The 19,403-nt window shown below is 53.4% G+C and overlaps 1 protein-coding gene across 1 annotated transcript in view; it reads right to left on the reverse strand.

The window, feature by feature from the left end:
* Positions 1-9,372, reverse strand: part of LOC132835204 (galactose-3-O-sulfotransferase 2-like) — a 36,437-nt gene extending 27,065 nt beyond the window's left edge. Inside the window, exons 1-2 of the mRNA XM_060854569.1 lie at positions 9,251-9,372; positions 4,402-4,551 (exon numbers count right to left, since the gene is read on the reverse strand). Of these exons, the coding sequence (XP_060710552.1) occupies positions 4,402-4,551; positions 9,251-9,372 (272 nt within the window). The remainder of the gene's footprint in view (positions 1-4,401; positions 4,552-9,250) is intronic.
* Positions 9,373-19,403: the final 10,031 nt, after the last annotated feature.

Here is a 19,403-nt window from a genome sequence, read left to right on the forward strand (position 1 = left end):
CTTCGGCGGGTCGGTGTGGACTTGTTGGGCCGAAGGGCCTGTTTCCACACTGTAAGTAATCTAATCTAAAAAAAAAATTCCCATGGACCCCACATGGAGAAACAGCTTCAGTAAAAATGACGAATATTGCACGTCAACATACCCACTTTTTCTGTCAGAATTTCATCTCCACAGATGTTTCAATTTACTACTAAAGATGGGGGAAGGAAAGTATTCTCTAAGACCTGTAAATCAAGGGATAAGGAACCAGGGCGAGAGGAACAGGATGCATGTCAAGTTTGCTTCAGGATGTAAATCATTAACTTTGTTGTCCATTGTGTTCAACAATTTAGAATCGGTCTCATTAGTTCCGACATGGTGATTCCCCCACATATCAATTTGCCAGCAATGAACACGTAAGGCAATTGTTTTGTAAGCCCTTCACTAAAGTTCCAGGTTACTCGAGGTCTGCCAAGTAGTGAGACCAGGACTTTTCCAGGGAATCTCTGAGAACAATAGGTTCAGGTGAAGACGGTCAAATTTGGCCCAATTTCACGAGGGGGCAGGACTTCCCTCGCTCCCCAGTCTCCGAGGGAGTGAGGAGTCCTGTCCAGGTGCATGTCCCCCCCCCCCCACCGGGCGTGTGTACGTGAGGGAGCGCGCGGTCAGCGGTCCGGGGTTCAACTCCCTCCGGGGCGAGGGTTTGGAATCGAGGGAATCGATCTGGAGTCGGGAGCTGGCTTCGTTGGCTGTGGGCGGGTGAGTTTCACGGTGGGGGTGGTGGGGTGGGTCTCTATTATTCTTTCCTCTATCATCCCGAAGTGGCCTCATTAATGAGGCAACCCGCCTCATCGCGTTCTCCCCGCCAGCCGACATGACCATCTCTCCCAGGACGGTGGGTACCGGACGCCATCTACAAAACCCAAGGTCAGCCACCAGAAATCCATAGCTGCCCACCCACACACCCCACCCCCCACACACCCCACCACCCCCCCACCCCCCTAGTGTTGAACAGTTTGGGTATTATTTGCCCTGACAGAGGGTAAATGCCCTTTTCCCCTTACCCCCACCTGCTTCAGTGATGGAGAGGGGGACATCCAAGATGGCGGACACCTCATGCTGACTGGATTACCCTGATTACCTCTCGGAATTTCGCGTCAGGAACTGTCAGTGTCTTGTTTTCCTTTTAATTTATTCACAGAGCCACCCATCCCTAATTACCCAGAGGGCAGTAATGAGTCAACCGCACCTTTATTTTTAATTAATTCACAGGATGGGCCAGCATTTAGCGCCCTTCCCAGTTGCCCAGAAGGAAGTTAATTGCTGAAGGGGGCAATCAGCCGTGGATTCATATCCATCAGATGTTTTTTCTTTAATTGAATTCAAATTCCACCTTCTGGTGTGGCGGGGTTTGAACCCAGGTCCCCCAGAACATTGCCTGAGCGTCTGGATCATAGGTAATATGATGTTGTTAACGTGATAATACCACAAGGCCCCTCCAGTTAAAGACGACAATCTCTCCGTCAGTGTCAGTGTGATGAAGGAGCTGGGCATTGACTTCAGGGAGCAGAGGGCATGGCCCCCTGTCTGCACTGATGGTGCTGAGGTGGAGGTGGTGTCACATTACTGACAGTGACGATCACCAACAATCTGCCCCGGTCCACCCACGTCAACGCTACGGTCACGAAAGCACAGCAATGCCTCTCGAATTCCTCAGGAGGCGAAGGAAATCCTACAGGTCCACGAGGACTCTGACCCACCTCGTACAGAGGTACAGTAGAGAGCATCCTACCCAGAACCATCAGAGCCTGGGGGTGGGGACTGCTCTGCCCGGGACGGTAAGAAACTACAGAGAGTGGGGAACACAGCCCAGTCCATCACCAGCCCCCCATCCACTGACTCCACCTACACTTCCCGCTGTCCCAGACACCATCATCAAAGACCCCTCCCACCCTGGTTATAATCCCCATCCCACCCCGGTTATAATCCCCCTCCCACCCCGGTTATAATCCCTTCCCAACCCGGTTATAATCCCCTCCCACCCCAGTTATAATCCCCCTCCCACCCCAGTTATAATCCCTTCCCAACCCGGTTATAATCCCCTTCCCATCCCGGTTATAATCCCCCTCCCACCCCGGTTATAGTCCCCTCCCACTCTGGTTATAACCCCCTCCCACCCCGGTTATAATCCTACTCCCACCCCGGTTATAGTCCACTCCCACCCCGGTTATAATCCCCTCCCACCCCTGTTATAATCCCCCTCCCACCCCGGTTATAACCCCCTCCCACCCCGGTTATAATCCTACTCCCACCCCTGTTATAATCCCCCTCCCACCCCGGTTATAATCCTACTCCCACCCCGGTTATAATCCCCCTCCCACCCCGGTTATAATCCTACTCCCACCCCTGTTATAATCCCCCTCCCACCCCGGTTATAACCCCCTCCCACCCCGGTTATAATCCTACTCCCACCCCTGTTATAATCCCCCTCCCACCCCGGTTATAATCCTACTCCCACCCCCGTTATAATCCCCCTCCCACCCCGGTTATAATCCTACTCCCACCCCGGTTATAATCCCTCTCCCACCCCGGTTATAATCCCCCTCCCACCCCAGTTATAATCCCCTCCCAACCTTGTCCGTCAGGCAGAAGATAAAAGGGTTTGAAAAAACGAACCACCAGATTCAGGTGCAGCTTCTTCCCCGCTGTTTTCAGACTCATCAACAAACCCCGCGTATATTAGAGTTGGTTTTTCTCTGCACCGTCTCTGTAGCTATAACACTATATTCTGCATTCTGATGGACTTATATAAGATATGACGTGTCTGGCTAACACGCAAAACAATACTTTTCACTGTATCCATAAGACCATAAGACATAGGAGTGGAAGTAAGGCCATTCGGCCCATCGAGTCCACTCCGCCATTCAATCATGGCTGATGGGCATTTCAGCTCCACTTACCAGCATTCTCCTCGTAGCCCTTAATTCCTTGTGACATAAAGAATTTATCAATCTCTGCCTTGAAGACATTTAACCTGCTCCACTGTTCTCCGTGACAATGAATTCCACAGGCCCACCACTCTCTGGCTGAAGAAATGTCTCCCACATTTCCATTCTGAATTGACCCCCTCTAATTCTAAGGCTGTACCCATGAGTCCTAGTCTCCCTGCCTAACGGAACCAATTTCCCAGCGTCCACCCTTTCTAAGCCATGCATTATCTTGTAACTTTCTATTAGATCTCCCCTCAACCTTCTAAACTCTAATGAATACAATCCCAGGATCCTCAGCTGTTCCTCATATGTTAGACCTACCATTCCAGGGATCATCCGTGTGAATCTCCCCTGGACACGGTCCAGTGCCAGTATGTCCTACCTGAGGTTTGACAGAAATACATCAAATCAAATTTCTGCCGGTTTCATTGGATCAACGTTGATGGCTTTGAGACTGAATAATGATGGCACCAAGATTGGGGGCTACAGAGATTAGGAAAGACAAATCTTAGCAGGACTTATACACTTAATGGTAAGGTCCTAGGGAGTGTTGCTGAACAAAGAGACCTTGGAGTGCAGGTTCATAGTTCCTTGAAAGTGGAGTCACAGGTAGATAGGATAGTGAAGAAAGTGTTTGGTATGCTTTCCTTTATTGGTTAGAGTATTGAGTACAGGAGTTGGGAGGTCATATTGCGGCTGTACAGGACATTGGTTAGGCCACTGTTGGAATATTGCGTGCAATTCTGGTCTTCTTCCTATCGGAAAGATGTTGTGAAACTTGAAAGGGTCCAGAAAAGATTTACAAGGAAGTTGCCAGGGTTGGAGGGTTTGAGCTACAGGGAGAGGCTGAACAGGCTGGGGCTGTTTTCCCTGGAGCGTCGGAGGCTGAGGGGTGACCTTATAGAGGTTTACAAAATCATGAGGGGCATGGATAGGGTAAATAGGAAAAAGTCTTTTCACTGGGGTGGGGGAGTCCAGAACTAGAGGGCATAGGTTTAGGGTGAGAGGGGAAAGATATAAAAGGGACCTAAGGGGCAACTTTTTCACACAGAGGGTGGTACGTGTATGGAATGAGCTGCCAGAGGATGTGGTGGAGGCTGGTACAATTACAACATTTAAGAGGCATTTGGATGGGGATATGAATAGGAAGGGTTTGGAGGGATATGGGCCGGGTACTGGTAGGTGGGGCTAGATTGGGTTGGGATATCTGGTCGGCATGGACGGGTTGGGCCGAAGGCTCTGTGTATGTGGTGGAGGACACTATTGCCCTGTGACCCTGTACCGGGAAGTTTAACTCCTTCGACATTGAACTGACTGGAGAAAAACCTGGCGGACCTTTTCATCAGAACATCTCGATCCACCAGAAAACTCCGATGCCCTTTTGGAGAACTCTCAACACGAGCCATAACTTTGAGCGATTATTGGAGCTCACCGGAAAGATTCTTCGGGGGCGACTGCGGGAGGGCTTGCATTGATGTAGCGCCTTCCCCTATCATGGGATGTGCCAGAGCCTTTTGCAACCCCGACAGAGTACTTGCCGAGAGGCTGAGTACCGAATGGACGGACAACAAGAGCCCGTAGTCTGCAATGAAATAAAGACCAGATTATCTGGTTAAGGCTTACTCACACACACATGGGGCCTGGGCATTGCTGGTTGGGCCTGACATTTACCCCCTTGGGAAGGTGGGGGGAGGGGGAATGAGCTGCCATCTTGAACTGCTACAGCCCATGACATTGATTGAGGGGATGGATTCTGGCTTAGCCTACCAATGGGAAGGCAACAGTCTAGTGGTATTATCGTTGGCATGAGACCCAGGTGGCGTTCTGGGAACCTGGGTTCCGGTCCTTGAAGGAATTTGAATTCGGTGAAAAACAAATCTGGAATTAAGAGTCTAATGATGATGAGGGAGCCGTTGCCAATCGTCAGAAGAGCCCATCACTAATATCCTTCAGGGAAGGAAATTATCTTCCTTACCTGGTCTGGCCTAGCTGACCCACGGCAACCCAAGGCCTTTGGTGTGTTGGCTTTCATTAGCAGGGGGATTAAGATCTGCGAGGACAGCTGACGCGCTGTCCAAACTGTATCTCAATAGAGCCCTGACTAGACAACACATGGAATATTGCGTTTTGTTCTGGTCACCTCATGTAAGATGTGGAGGTTTGTGAGGGGGCAGAGGAGATTTATCAGGGTGCTGCCTGGACTGGAGGGCATGTCTTATGAAGAAAGATGGACGGAGCTAGGGCTTTCATGGATGATAGTAAAACGAAGGGTCTGCAGGTTAGTTTGATCTTAAAGTAGGATTAAAGGCTGGTACCACATGAAGGGCTGAAGGGCCTGTACTGTTCTGTGTTCTCTTTATAGAAAATGGGGTTGACTCTTAACCAGACTCTGGACAATTAGGGACGAGCAATAAATGTAGGGATGCCCTCATCCCATGAATGAGTCAGAAATCGACCCCCTAAAACTCTCAGAAGTGAGATCTCTTGTGGACGGGATGACACACTGTCGGAGAGGAGCTGGAGTTTCTGTCTGTGAATCAGTGACACTGCAGCACTCCCTCAGTACGGCCCAGGACACGGGGTTGATTTCTCTGGTTCGGAGGTCACGAGTCAGGCTCGGGGGGGGGGGGGGGGCTACTTTGTGGCAACTGACCTGGGGATTATTGACGTCTCCAATCCCACAATTCCGTGCAGAGGCGGAGGGAACGTGAAGCGGGAGAATGGCGCATCGGAGTGGGGCTGACGCGCTATCCAAACTTCACCACAGACGGATTTATTCACTGGACCGTGAGGAAGTAGTCCGTGCCTGGATCTGCCGATGTTTCCCTCCCGTGGTTCCCAGTCCACCCCTTCAGCAGGAAGGCCGAATGAAACCCATGCCGCCTTTACAAGAGGAATAGGTTGGATTCACACAATTGGAAACCGAGACAGACTTCCCGAAACCTGAAACTAAAACCATGGAAAAGATCCGATGGTGGATAAAGCGAGTCACTCCCCAAATCCGCAACTTCTACCATCCCCACCAGGGGCAGCAGATACATGGGAACACCAGCACCTTGCGCATTCCCCTCCAAGGCCCTCCCCATCCCGACTTGGAAATATATCGGCCGTTCCCTCAGTGTCTCTGGGTCAGAATCCAGGAACTCCCTCCCTAACGGCGCTGTGTGGGTGTCCCTGGGTCAAGGAGGCAGCTCACCCCAACTCTTTTGAGGGGTCAATTGGGGACAGACAAGAACAGTACATTCAAAAATGAGAAACCGGAAACATTAATTGCCACTTACAGAGTCATGCAGTCATTGAGATGTACAGTATAGAAACAGACCCTTCGGTCCAACCCGTCCATGCCGACCCAACCTAGTCCCACCTGCCAGCACCCGGCCCATATTCCTCCAAACCCTTCCTATTCATATACCCATCCAAATGCCTCTTAAATGCTGTAATTGTACCAGCCTCCACCACTTCCTCTGGCAGCTCATTCCATACACGTACCACCCTCTGTGTGAAAAAGTTGCCCCTTTGGTCTCTTTTATATCTTTCTCCTCTCACCCTAAACCTATGCCCTCTAGTTCTGGACTCCCCCACCCCAGGGAAAAGACTTTGTCTATTTACCCTATCCATGCCCCTCATGATTTTGTAAACCTCTATAAGGTCACCCCTCAGCCTCCGACGCTCCAGAGAAAACAGCCCCAGCCTGTTCAGCCTCTCCCTGTAGCTCAAACCCTCCAACCCTGGGAACATCCTTGTAAATCTTTTCTGGACCCTTTCAAGTTTCACAACATCTTTCCGATAGGAAGGAGACCAGAATTGCACGCAGTATTCCAACAGTGGCCTAACAAATGTCCTGTACAGCCGCAACATGACCTCCCAACTCCTGTAGGAGAAAGTGAGGTCTGCAGATGCTGGAGATCAGAGCTGAAAATGTGTTGCTGGAAAAGCGCAACAGGTCAGGCAGCATCCAAGGAGCAGGAGAGTCGACGTTTCAGGCATAAGCCCTTCTTCAGGAATGAGGAAAGTGTGTCCAGCAGGCTCAACTCCTGTACTCAATACTCTGACCAATAAAGGAAAGCATACCAAACGCCGCCTTAACTATCCTCAACTGAATTAACATTCATCGTATTCCCTGATCAACTCTTTTAAACTCTTTGGAAAGGAAAATAAAGTTCCCTCAATTCCATCCCCAACAATCAGTCCTGGGATAGGGACAACTAGAGGTCAAAATACAGAGTAGAGAGTTATATAGAGAGTGATATACAGCATGAAAATGAACCCTTAGGTCCAACTCTTTTATTATTTAGTCTCATTTGCCAGTCCTTGAAACCCTTCCCATTCATGATAAAGGAAAGCATTCTAATCACCTCCTTCACTCTCCTATCGACCTGCGACTCCACTTCCAAGGAGCTATGAACCTGCTCTCCAAGGTCTCTTTACCATAGACCAGCTCTGTCGGACTTTCTGCACCCTCCTGGTTCAGTTTCTGCTGGTTCACCAAGAGGGAGGGATGGAGTGGAAGGCATGTTAGATGTAGAGATGGGCAAGAGGATAGGAGCCTGTGCCTGGACAGGATTAGGGTGATCCTGGGTATCTGCCAACTACAACCTGCTGGGGAAGAGGCACACCCGAAATGTTGACCCCACCCATCACCTCCTGATACTGCCTGGCCTGCTGTGTGTCCTTCCAGCCTCCTACCCACTTTGGATTCCAGCACCCATTGTCTCTAACCAGGGCTTTCTCAGTATGGACGTAAGCAGTGCTCAAATTGACTGCTCTCTCTCTCTCTCTGATGTCCGCCATCCCTCCACACGTGTCGGGGTCGGGCGCTACACAAATGCGCGCCCTCCCGCCGCCATGACAACCCCTCTCCTGATGTCTCTGCTCGGTATGACGGGCCGGAGGGGAGAACGCAATTCTCCAAAGGGAGCTGTTAATTCTTGCAAGGCGTCCTAGACTGAGGTCAGCCAGATTTCTGTTCTCCCCGTTCAGTCGGTGATTGCTCGAGTTATTCTCCCTCCGCCCAGGTGACCCGGTGCCGGGTCATGGCTTTCTGTGATTGCCTGTCAAAGCTGGTGCCTCCCAGTCTCGGTGCCATCATTGTCCGGGCCTTGGAGTTGGCACATCCACTCAGGCTCTGAAGTCAGGGATTAGGCCGGCCTGCCAATCTGTGAACAAAGAGCTGGACTGAGGCAGGTTCAGTTGACGCTGAGGCAAATAAATGTGATGTTAGTGATCATTTTGAGAGTGAAAGAGCAGGGATGGTCCGCTGAGGCAGCGTGGGGCTCTGGGCTGACCCCATTTGGAACATCATGAGCAGATTAGGCCCCGTAACTAAGGAAGGGTGTGCTGGCCTTGGAGGGGGGGACTCCAGAGGGGGTTCCCTGGGGATGAAGGGCTTGTCACATGGGGACCGGTCGAGGACTCTGGGTCTGTACCCGATGGGGTTGAGAACGATGATGGGGGGGTGGGGGAATCGGATTGAAACGTACAGAACACCGAGAGGCCTGGGACAGAGTGGGGAGGAGGGGGGGAAGGTGTTTCCACCGCTCAGAGAGACGAGGAACCCCAGGGCGCAGCCTCAGGGTGAGGGGAGGGACTGAGGTGGGGAGGAATTTCTCCAGCCGGGGGGTGGGGTCTCTGTGGGACTCACAGAGGGGGGGTGGGGGGGAAGAGATGGAGACTTCAAGGACAGAGAGAGAGAGAGATGGGTTCCTGATTAGTGAGGGGGGTGGGGGTGGAGGGTTACAGGGCTGAGAAACAGATAAGCCATGATGGAATGGTGGAGCAGACTCGATGGGCCGAATGGCCTCATTGTGTTGCTGTGACCTCTGTCGGATATCTGGGGTCAGGAAGGGTCAAGTAGAATGATCATTTGACAAGGCCGGGATCACACAAACTAGGTCCCATTCCCTTGAATTCTGAAGCTCGAGAGACACTTTGGTTTTTCCCAATTATCAGGGAATGCCGGGATAGTAGGACAGACTTCTTCCCAGCGGGTCTTGGGAATCAATCAGACTCAGCCTCTCTCGACGCGGTGACTGACACGGGGGTGTGGGGATGGGGAGGATGCAGGTTCAAATCCCCTTCTGTAGGAGCCACGTGAAGCCGGTTAAATGCAAATTATGAATCCGTGGGATCGTTGAGCGATTGGCCCACTATTGAGCGGTTGAGGAAAGGGTAGGAGGGGATGGGAGTTAGATTGCAGGCGGACTCCCTGACTGATGGAACAGGCCGGAGGGGCTGAACGCTCTCCTCCTATCCCCAGTGGAACAAAGATGGCGCAGCATCACATTCTGGCCAAGTGAGGCCTTGTGATGGTTCTGTTGCTGGGCCTGGCCGAGGTGGAGATGAGCAGGCCTGGACAGTGAGCCACGGCCAGCCTGGATGTTTCCTCCAGAGGGGTAACGTCCATGCTCCGTCCTCCTTGGAGTGGGGAGTACGTGGTGCTCACTTAATGGATTCAGGCCTTTCGGGCCCGGTGGAGCCTGGACTGGATCTCCGGCCTGGACAATGGTATTTCAATTTCGCAAGTTTGGGCTCCGTTGTAAAATTTTTCCAGTTGATGTTCCAAGTTTGTGTTAGATTTCAGAGCATTGTCAACAGCCTTTACCTCTGACCGTTTCCGACTCACTGAAAGAACTAGAGTTTATTTCAATACTTTTCCCTCCTCCCCACTCGTTCCACTCCCAGACCTGTTTGATGGGGGATTTTATTTTCAGTTCAAATCATTCCTTTCTCTGTATTTTAAGCCCTTGCTTTATCTGTCCCAGGTATCGTTGATGGGGACAGAGCTGAGGGAATTTCTACCTTGAACGAAAATCAGTTACTCATTCGATATGGTTGTCTATATCAGTCAGAATATTGAGTACAGGTGTTGGGAGGTCATGTTGCGGCTGTACAGGACATTGGTTAGGCCACTGTTGGAATATTGTGTGCAATTCTGGTCTCCTTCCTATAGGAAGGATGTTGTGAAACTTGAAAGGGTTCCGGAAAGATTTACAAGGATGTTGCCAGGGTTGGAGGGTTTGAGCTACAGGGAGAGGCTGAACAGGCTGGGGCTGTTTTCCCTGGAGTGTCGGAGGCTGAGGGGTGATCTTATAGAGGGGGGCATGGATTGGGTAAATAGACAACATTTTTCTCCCTGTAGTGGGGGAGTCCAGAACTAGAGGGGCATAAGTTTAGGGTGAGAGGGGAAAGATATAAAAGAGACCTAAGGGGCAACTTTTTCACACAGAGGGTGGTACGTGTATGGAATGAGCTGCCAGAGGAAGTGGTGGAGGCTGGTACAATTACAACATTTAAAAGGCATCTGGATGGGTATATGAATAGGAAGGGTTTGGGGGGATATGGGCCGGGTGCTGGCAGGTGGGACTAGATTGGGTTGGGATATCTGGTGGGCATGGACAGGTTAGGCCGAAGGGTCTGTTTCCGTGCTGTACATCTCTATTACTCTGAAGGACGGGCTCAGGACAGAAGTGAATGGAATCGCTGGAACTGTTCTGTCAAGAATTCGGAGACCGACCGCCATGGGTAGACCTGCGCTACCTTTGGTAGGTATGTAGGGACGGGGTAATTCCTGCGTTCCCTGACCAGAAAGGGAGCAGACCCCCTTTCCTTCTGACATCCAGATCTCAGGAGTTCGAGAACGGTGACCCTTCCCTCCACTGGAACGTCTAGTCCCAAGCTTCGTCAGGCCATCAGACACAATACCAGGCTAGGCTGGAGTCCCAGACTGACCACACCGACACATGGTGACCGTGAAAAGGCTAGCACTATACAGTAAGCCACAAAGTGAAGTCGAGGTAATCGCAGGCAGTGGTACATTGGTACCTGATGAGCTCAATGCAGTCTGTGCTCACTTTGAATTGAAGGACAGTGAATCGATGTCACCTGTCCTAACAGCCTCCGATGCTCGTGTACCCATAGTCACTGCTGCAGACGTTAGATTGCCTCTCTCAAGGGTGAATCAACAGAAAGTAACAGGCTTGGACGGAGTCTCCGGCCGTGATCCTGAACGGGCCAACTGGCGGGAATACTCACAGACATCCTCAACCTCTCCTTACTATGATCTGAAGACCCCATGTGCTTCAAGAAGACCCACATCATCCCAGTGCCAAAGACCATGCAGCGTGTCTCACTGACTACTGCCCACTGGCTCTGACATCCAATGTTACGAAGTGCTTCTAGAGGTTGGTCATGGCTCATGTCAAGTCCATCCTCTCAGACGGCCTTGCTTGCAATTCGCTAAACAATACCCCAGGTCCATGGCAGATGCCACCTCCCTGGCTTTACACTCCTCTCTGAAACATCTATACAACAAGGATATTTATGTTAGGCTCCTGTTTATTCAGGGTAGAGCCGTAGTCAACACCATAATTCCAAAGAAACTTATTTCTAAGCTCCAGAGCCTAGGTCTCCACTCTCTCCTCTGTAACTGTATCCTGGACTTGCTGACCAACAGATTGCAGTCAGTAAGGACAGTCAACACCTTCTCCACAATAATCCTCATCGCCAATGCCTTGCAGAGTTGTGTACTCAGTCCCCTTCTATACTCCTTATACACACATGACCGTGTAGCTAAATTTCACAGCAACTCCATGTACAGGTTTGCTGACGACACCACTGGTTTGGGTCAGATCTCAAACAAGGACGAGGTGGAGTACAGGAAGGAGATACAGTGCTTAGCGGTATGATGTAAAGACAACAATCTCTCCATCACTGTCAGCAAAATGAAAGAGCTGGGCTTTGACTTCAGGAAGCAGAGTGGAGGGCATGCCCCTGCCTGCATCAATAGGGCTGAGGTGGAGATTGTCGAGAGCACAACTTCCTTGGAAAGACCATCGCCAACTATCTGTCATCGTCCACCTACATTAACACTATGGTCAAGAAAGCAGAACAATGTTTTTATTTCCTCAGAAGGCTGAGGAAATTCATCATGTTCACAAGGACTTTTACCAACTTTTATGGATGCACCATAGAAAGCATCCTATCTGGATGCATCACAGCTCAAGACCATAAGAAATTAAAGAGAGTTGTGAACACAGCCCAGTCCATCTCGCAACCTACCTCCCAACCACTAACTACGTCTGTATTTCTGGCTGCATTGGGAAAGCGATTAGGAGATGGTGGAATTTGAAATAGTTTTAAAAAAACATCTGCAATGACGAGGCTGATGATGACCATGAATCCACTGGCGATTGTTGGGATAATCCCATCGGGTTGACTAATGTCGGTCAGGGAAGGAAACTGCCAACATTACCTGGTCAGGCCTACACGTGACTCCAGACTACAGCCCTTTGAGCTGTGGGGGGTATTTCTGGGAATGGGAGTGTTACTGAGGCACTGTGGGGGGTATGTCTGGGAATGGGAGTGTTACTGAGGCACTGTGGGGGGGTACGTCTGGGAATGGGAGTGTTACTGAGGCACTGTGGGGGAGTACGTCTGGGAATGGGAGTGTTACTGAGGCACTGTGGGGGGGGTATTTCTGGGAATGGGAGTGTTACTGAGGCACGGTGGGGGGGTACGTCTGGGAATGGGAGTGTTACTGAGGCACTGTGTGGGGGTACGTCTGGGAATGGGAGTGTTACTGAGGCACTGTGGGGGGTACGTCTGGGAATGGGAGTGTTACTGAGGCACTGTGGGGGTATTTCTGGGAATGGGAGTGTTACTGAGGCACTGTGGGGGGGTACGTCTGGGAATGGGAGTGTTACTGAGGCACTGTGGGGGGGTACGTCTGGGAATGGGAGTGTTACTGAGGCACTGTGGGGGGGTATCTGGGATTGGGAGTGTTACTGAGGCACTGTGGGGGGGTGCGTCTGGGAATGGGAGTGTTACTGAGGCACTGTGGGGGGGTATCTGGGAATGGGAGTGTTACTGAGGCACTGTGGGGGGGTACGTCTGGGAATGGGAGTGTTACTGAGGCACTGTGGGCGGGTACGTCTGGGAATGGGAGTGTTACTGAGGCACTGTGGGGGGTATGTCTGGGAATGGGAGTGTTACTGAGGCACTGTGGGGGGTACGTCTGGGAATGGGAGTGTTACTGAGGCACTGTGGGGGGGTACGTCTGGGAATGGGAGTGTTACTGAGGCACTGTCGGGGGGTACGTCTGGGAATGGGAGTGTTACTGAGGCACTGTGGGGGGTATTTCTGGGAATGGGAGTGTTACTGAGGCACTGTGGGGGGATACGTCTGGGAATGGGAGTGTTACTGAGGCACTGTGGGGGGGTATCTGGGAATGGGAGTGTTACTGAGACACTGTGCGGGGGTACGTCTGGGAATGGGAGTGTTACTGAGGCACTGTGGGGGGGTACGTCTGGGAATGGGAGTGTTACTGAGGCACTGTGGGGGGTATTTCTGGGAATGGGAGGGTTACTGAGGCACTGTTGGGGTGTATCTGGGAATGGGAGTGTTACTGAGGCACTGTGGGGGGTACGTCTGAGAATGGGAGTGTTACTGAGGCACTGTGGGAGGTACGTCTGGGAATGGGAGTGTTACCGAGGCACTGGGGGGGGTATCTGGCAATGGGAGTGTTACTGAGGCACTGTGGGGGGGTACGTCTGGGAATGGGGGTGTTACTGAGGCACTGTGGGGGGGGTACGTCTGGGAATGGGAGTGTTACTGAGGCACTGTGGGGGTATTTCTGGGAATGGGAGTGTTACTGAGGCACTGTGGGGGGGTGTCTGGGAATGGGAGTGTTACTGAGGCACTGTGGGGGGTACGTCTGGGAATGGGGGTGTTAGTGAGGCACTGTGGGGGGGTGCGTCTGGGAATGGGAGTGTTACTGAGGCACTGTGGGGGGGTACATCTGGGAATGGGGGTGTTACTGAGGCACTGTGGGGGGTGCGTCTGGGAATGGGAGTGTTACTGAGGCACTGTGGGGGTATTTCTGGGAATGGGAGTGTTACTGAGGCACTGTGGGGGGGTACGTCTGGGAATGGGAGTGTTACTGAGGCACTGTGGGGGGGTACGTCTGGGAATGGGAGTGTTACTGAGGCACTGTGGGGGGGTACGTCTGGGAATGGGGGTGTTACTGAGGCACTGTGGGGGGGTGCGTCTGGGAATGGGAGTGTTACTGAGGCACTGTGGGGGGGTATCTGGGAATGGGAGTGTTACTGAGGCACTGTGGGGGGGTACGTCTGGGAATGGGAGTGTTACTGAGGCACTGTGGGCGGGTACGTCTGGGAATGGGAGTGTTACTGAGGCACTGTGGGCGGGTACGTCTGGGAATGGGAGTGTTACTGAGGCACTGTGGGGGGGTACGTCTGGGAATGGGAGTGTTACTGAGGCACTGTGGGGGGGTATCTGGGAATGGGAGTGTTACTGAGGCACTGTGCGGGGTACGTCTGGGAATGGGAGTGTTACTGAGGCACTGTGGGGGGGTACGTCTGGGAATGGGAGTGTTACTGAGGCACTGTGGGGGGGTATCTGGGAATGGGAGTGTTACTGAGGCACTGTGGGGGGGTACGTCTGGGAATGGGAGTGTTACTGAGGCACTGTGGGGGTATTTCTGGGAATGGGAGTGTTACTGAGGCACTGTGGGGTGTATCTGGGAATGGGAGTGTTACTGAGGCACTGTGGGGGGTATCTGGGAATGGGAGTGTTACTGAGGCACTGTGGGGGGGTATCTGGGAATGGGAGTGTTACTGAGGCACTGTGGGGGGGTACGTCTGGGAATGGGGGTGTTACTGAGGCACTGTGGTGGGGTGCGTCTGGGAATGGGAGTGTTACTGAGGCACTGTGGGGGTGTATCTGGGAATGGGAGTGTTACTGAGGCACTGTGGGGGGTATCTGGGAATGGGAGTGTTACTGAGGCACTGTGGGGGGGTACGTCTGGGAATGGGGGTGTTACTGAGGCACTGTGGGGGGGTATGTCTGGGAATGGGAGTGTTACTGAGGCACTGTGGGGGGGTGCGTCTGGGAATGGGAGTGTTACTGAGGCACTGTGGGGAGGTACGTCTAGGAATGGGGTTGTTACTGAGGCACTGTGGGGGGGTGCGTCTGGGAATGGGAGTGTTACTGAGGCACTGTGGGGGTGTATCTGGGAATGGGAGTGTTACTGAGGCACTGTGGGGGGGTACGTCTGGGAATGGGGGTGTTACTGAGGCACTGTGGGGGGGTATCTGGGAATGGGAGTGTTACTGAGGCACTGTGGGGGGGTACGTCTGGGAATGGGAGTGTTACTGAGGCACTGTGGGGGGTACGTCTGGGAATGGGAGTGTTACTGAGGCACTGTGGGGGGTATCTGGGAATGGGAGTGTTACTGAGGCACTGTGGGGGTATTTCTGGGAATGGGAGTGTTACTGAGGCACTGTGGGGGGTATCTGGGAATGGGAGTGTTACTGAGGCACTGTGGGGGGGGGTACATCTGGGAATGGGAGTGTTACTGAGGCACTGTGGGGGGGTATCTGGGAATGGGAGTGTTACTGAGGCACTGTGGGGGTATTTCTGGGAATGGGAGTGTTACTGAGGCACTGTGGGGGTATTTCTGGGAATGGGAGTGTTACTGAGGCACTGTGGAGGGGATATCTGGGAATGGGAGTGTTACTGAGGCACTGTGGGGGGTATCTGGGAATGGGAGTGTTACTGAGGCACTGTGGGGGGTATCTGGGAATGGGAGTGTTACTGAGGCACTGTGGGGGGGTACGTCTGGGAATGGGAGTATTACTGAGGCACTGTGGGGGGGTACGTCTGGGAATGGGAGTATTACTGAGGCACTGTGGGGGTGTACATCTGGGAATGGGAGTATTACTGAGGCACTGTGGGGGGGTACGTCTGGGAATTGGGGTGTTACTGAGGCACTGTGGGGGGGTATCTGGGAATGGGAGTGTTACTGAGGCACTGTGGGGGGGTATCTGGGAATGGGAGTGTTACTGAGGCACTGTGGGGGGGTACGTCTGGGAATGGGGGTGTTACTGAGGCACTGTGGGGGGGGTACGTCTGGGAATGGGGGTGTTACTGAGGCACTGTGGGGGGGGTACGTCTGGGAATGGGAGTGTTACTGAGGCACTGGGGGGGGTATCTGGCAATGGGAGTGTTACTGAGGCACTGTGGGGGGGTACGTCTGGGAATGGGGGTGTTACTGAGGCACTGTGGGGGGGGTACGTCTGGGAATGGGAGTGTTACTGAGGCACTGTGGGGGTATTTCTGGGAATGCGAGTGTTACTGAGGCACTGTGGGGGGGTGTCTGGGAATGGGAGTGTTACTGAGGCACTGTGGGGGGTACGTCTGGGAATGGGGGTGTTAGTGAGGCACTGTGGGGGGGTGCGTCTGGGAATGGGAGTGTTACTGAGGCACTGTGGGGGGGTACATCTGGGAATGGGGGTGTTACTGAGGCACTGTGGGGGGTGCGTCTGGGAATGGGAGTGTTACTGAGGCACTGTGGGGGTATTTCTGGGAATGGGAGTGTTACTGAGGCACTGTGGGGGGGTACGTCTGGGAATGGGAGTGTTACTGAGGCACTGTGGGGGGGTACGTCTGGGAATGGGAGTGTTACTGAGGCACTGTGGGGGGGTACGTCTGGGAATGGGGGTGTTACTGAGGCACTGTGGGGGGGTGCGTCTGGGAATGGGAGTGTTACTGAGGCACTGTGGGGGGGTATCTGGGAATGGGAGTGTTACTGAGGCACTGTGGGGGGGTACGTCTGGGAATGGGAGTGTTACTGAGGCACTGTGGGCGGGTACGTCTGGGAATGGGAGTGTTACTGAGGCACTGTGGGCGGGTACGTCTGGGAATGGGAGTGTTACTGAGGCACTGTGGGGGGGTACGTCTGGGAATGGGAGTGTTACTGAGGCACTGTGGGGGGGTATCTGGGAATGGGAGTGTTACTGAGGCACTGTGCGGGGTACGTCTGGGAATGGGAGTGTTACTGAGGCACTGTGGGGGGGTACGTCTGGGAATGGGAGTGTTACTGAGGCACTGTGGGGGGGTATCTGGGAATGGGAGTGTTACTGAGGCACTGTGGGGGGGTACGTCTGGGAATGGGAGTGTTACTGAGGCACTGTGGGGGTATTTCTGGGAATGGGAGTGTTACTGAGGCACTGTGGGGTGTATCTGGGAATGGGAGTGTTACTGAGGCACTGGGGGGGGTATCTGGGAATGGGAGTGTTACTGAGGCACTGTGGGGGGGTATCTGGGAATGGGAGTGTTACTGAGGCACTGTGGGGGGGTACGTCTGGGAATGGGGGTGTTACTGAGGCACTGTGGTGGGGTGCGTCTGGGAATGGGAGTGTTACTGAGGCACTGTGGGGGTGTATCTGGGAATGGGAGTGTTACTGAGGCACTGTGGGGGGGTATCTGGGAATGGGAGTGTTACTGAGGCACTGTGGGGGGGTACGTCTGGGAATGGGGGTGTTACTGAGGCACTGTGGGGGGGTATGTCTGGCAATGGGAGTGTTACTGAGGCACTGTGGGGGGGTGCGTCTGGGAATGGGAGTGTTACTGAGGCACTGTGGGGGTGTATCTGGGAATGGGAGTGTTACTGAGGCACTGTGGGGGGGTACGTCTGGGAATGGGGGTGTTACTGAGGCACTGTGGGGGGGTCTCTGGGAATGGGAGTGTTACTGAGGCACTGTGGGGGGGTACGTCTGGGAATGGGAGTGTTACTGAGGCACTGTGGGGGGTACGTCTGGGAATGGGAGTGTTACTGAGGCACTGTGGTGGGTATCTGGGAATGGGAGTGTTACTGAGGCACTGTGGGGGTATTTCTGGGAATGGGAGTGTTACTGAGGCACTGTGGGGGGTATCTGGGAATGGGAGTGTTACTGAGGCACTGTGGGGGGGGGTACATCTGGGAATGGGAGTGTTACTGAGGCACTGTGGGGGGGTATCTGGGAATGGGAGTGTTACTGAGGCACTGTGGGGGTATTTCTGGGAATGGGAGTGTTACTGAGGCACTGTGGGGGTATTTCTGGGAATGGGAGTGTTACTGAGGCACTGTGGAGGGGATATCTGGGAATGGGAGTGTTACTGAGGCACTGTGGGGGGTATCTGGGAATGGGAGTGTTACTGAGGCACTGTGGGGGGGTACGTCTGGGAATGGGAGTATTACTGAGGCACTGTGGGGGGGTACGTCTGGGAATGGGAGTATTACTGAGGCACTGTGGGGGTGTACATCTGGGAATGGGAGTATTACTGAGGCACTGTGGGGGGGTACGTCTGGGAATTGGGGTGTTACTGAGGCACTGTGGGGGGGTATCTGGGAATGGGAGTGTTACTGAGGCACTGTGGGGGGGTATCTGGGAATGGGAGTGTTACTGAGGCACTGTGGGGGGGTATCTGGGAATGGGAGCGTTACTGAGGCACTGTGGGGGGGTACGTCTGGGAATGGGAGTGTTACTGAGGCACTGTGGGAGGGTACGTCTGGGAATGGGAGTGTTACTGAGGCACTGTGGGGGGGTACGTCTGGGAATGGGAGTGTTACTGAGGCACTGGGGGGGGGAACATCTGGGAATGGGAGTGTTACTGAGGCACTGTGGGGTGTATCTGGGAATGGGAGTGTTACTGAGGCACTGTGGGGGTGTACATCTGGGAATTGGAGTGTTACTGAGGCACTGTGGGGGAGTATCTGGGAATGGGAGTGTTACTGAGGCACTGTGGGGGGGTATCTGGGAATGGGAGTGTTACTGAGGCACTGTGGGGGGGGTATCTGGGAATGGGAGCGTTACTGAGGCACTGTGGGAGGGTACGTCTGGGAATGGGAGTGTTACTGAGGCACTGTGGGGGGGTATCTGGGAATGGGAGTGTTACTGAGGCACTGTGGGGGGGTATCTGGGAATGGGAGTGTTACTGAGGCACTGTGGGGGGGGTATCTGGGAATGGGAGTGTTACTGAGGCACTGTGGGGGGGTATCTGGGAATGGGAGTGTTACTGAGGCACTGTGGGGGGTACGTCTGGGAATGGGAGTGTTACTGAGGCACTGTGGGAGGGTATCTGGGAATGGGTGTGTTACTGAGGCACTGTGGGGGGGTACGTCTGGGAATGGGAGTGTTACTGAGGCACTGTGGGGGGTATCTGGGAATGGGAGTGTTACTGAGGCACTGTGGGGGTGTACGTCTGGGAATGGGAGTGTTACTGAGGCACTGTGGGGGGGTATCTGGGAATGGGATTGTTACTGAGGCACTGTGGGGGGGTATCTGGGAATGGGAGTGTTACTGAGGCACTGTGGGGGGGTATCTGGGAATGGGATTGTTACTGAGGCACTGTGGGGGGGTACGTCTGGGAATGGGAGTGTTACTGAGGCACTGTGGGGGGGTATCTGGGAATGGGAGTGTTACTGAGGCACTGTGGGGGGGGGTACATCTGGGAATGGGAGTGTTACTGAGGCACTGTGGGGGGGTATCTGGGAATGGGTGTGTTACTGAGGCACTGTGGGGGGTATCTGGGAATGGGAGTGTTACTGAGGCACTGTGGGGGTGTACATCTGGGAATGGGAGTGTTACTGAGGCA

Source organism: Hemiscyllium ocellatum, chromosome 44, assembly GCF_020745735.1.
Source record: "Hemiscyllium ocellatum isolate sHemOce1 chromosome 44, sHemOce1.pat.X.cur, whole genome shotgun sequence".
NCBI classification, from domain to species: Eukaryota; Metazoa; Chordata; class Chondrichthyes; order Orectolobiformes; family Hemiscylliidae; genus Hemiscyllium; species Hemiscyllium ocellatum.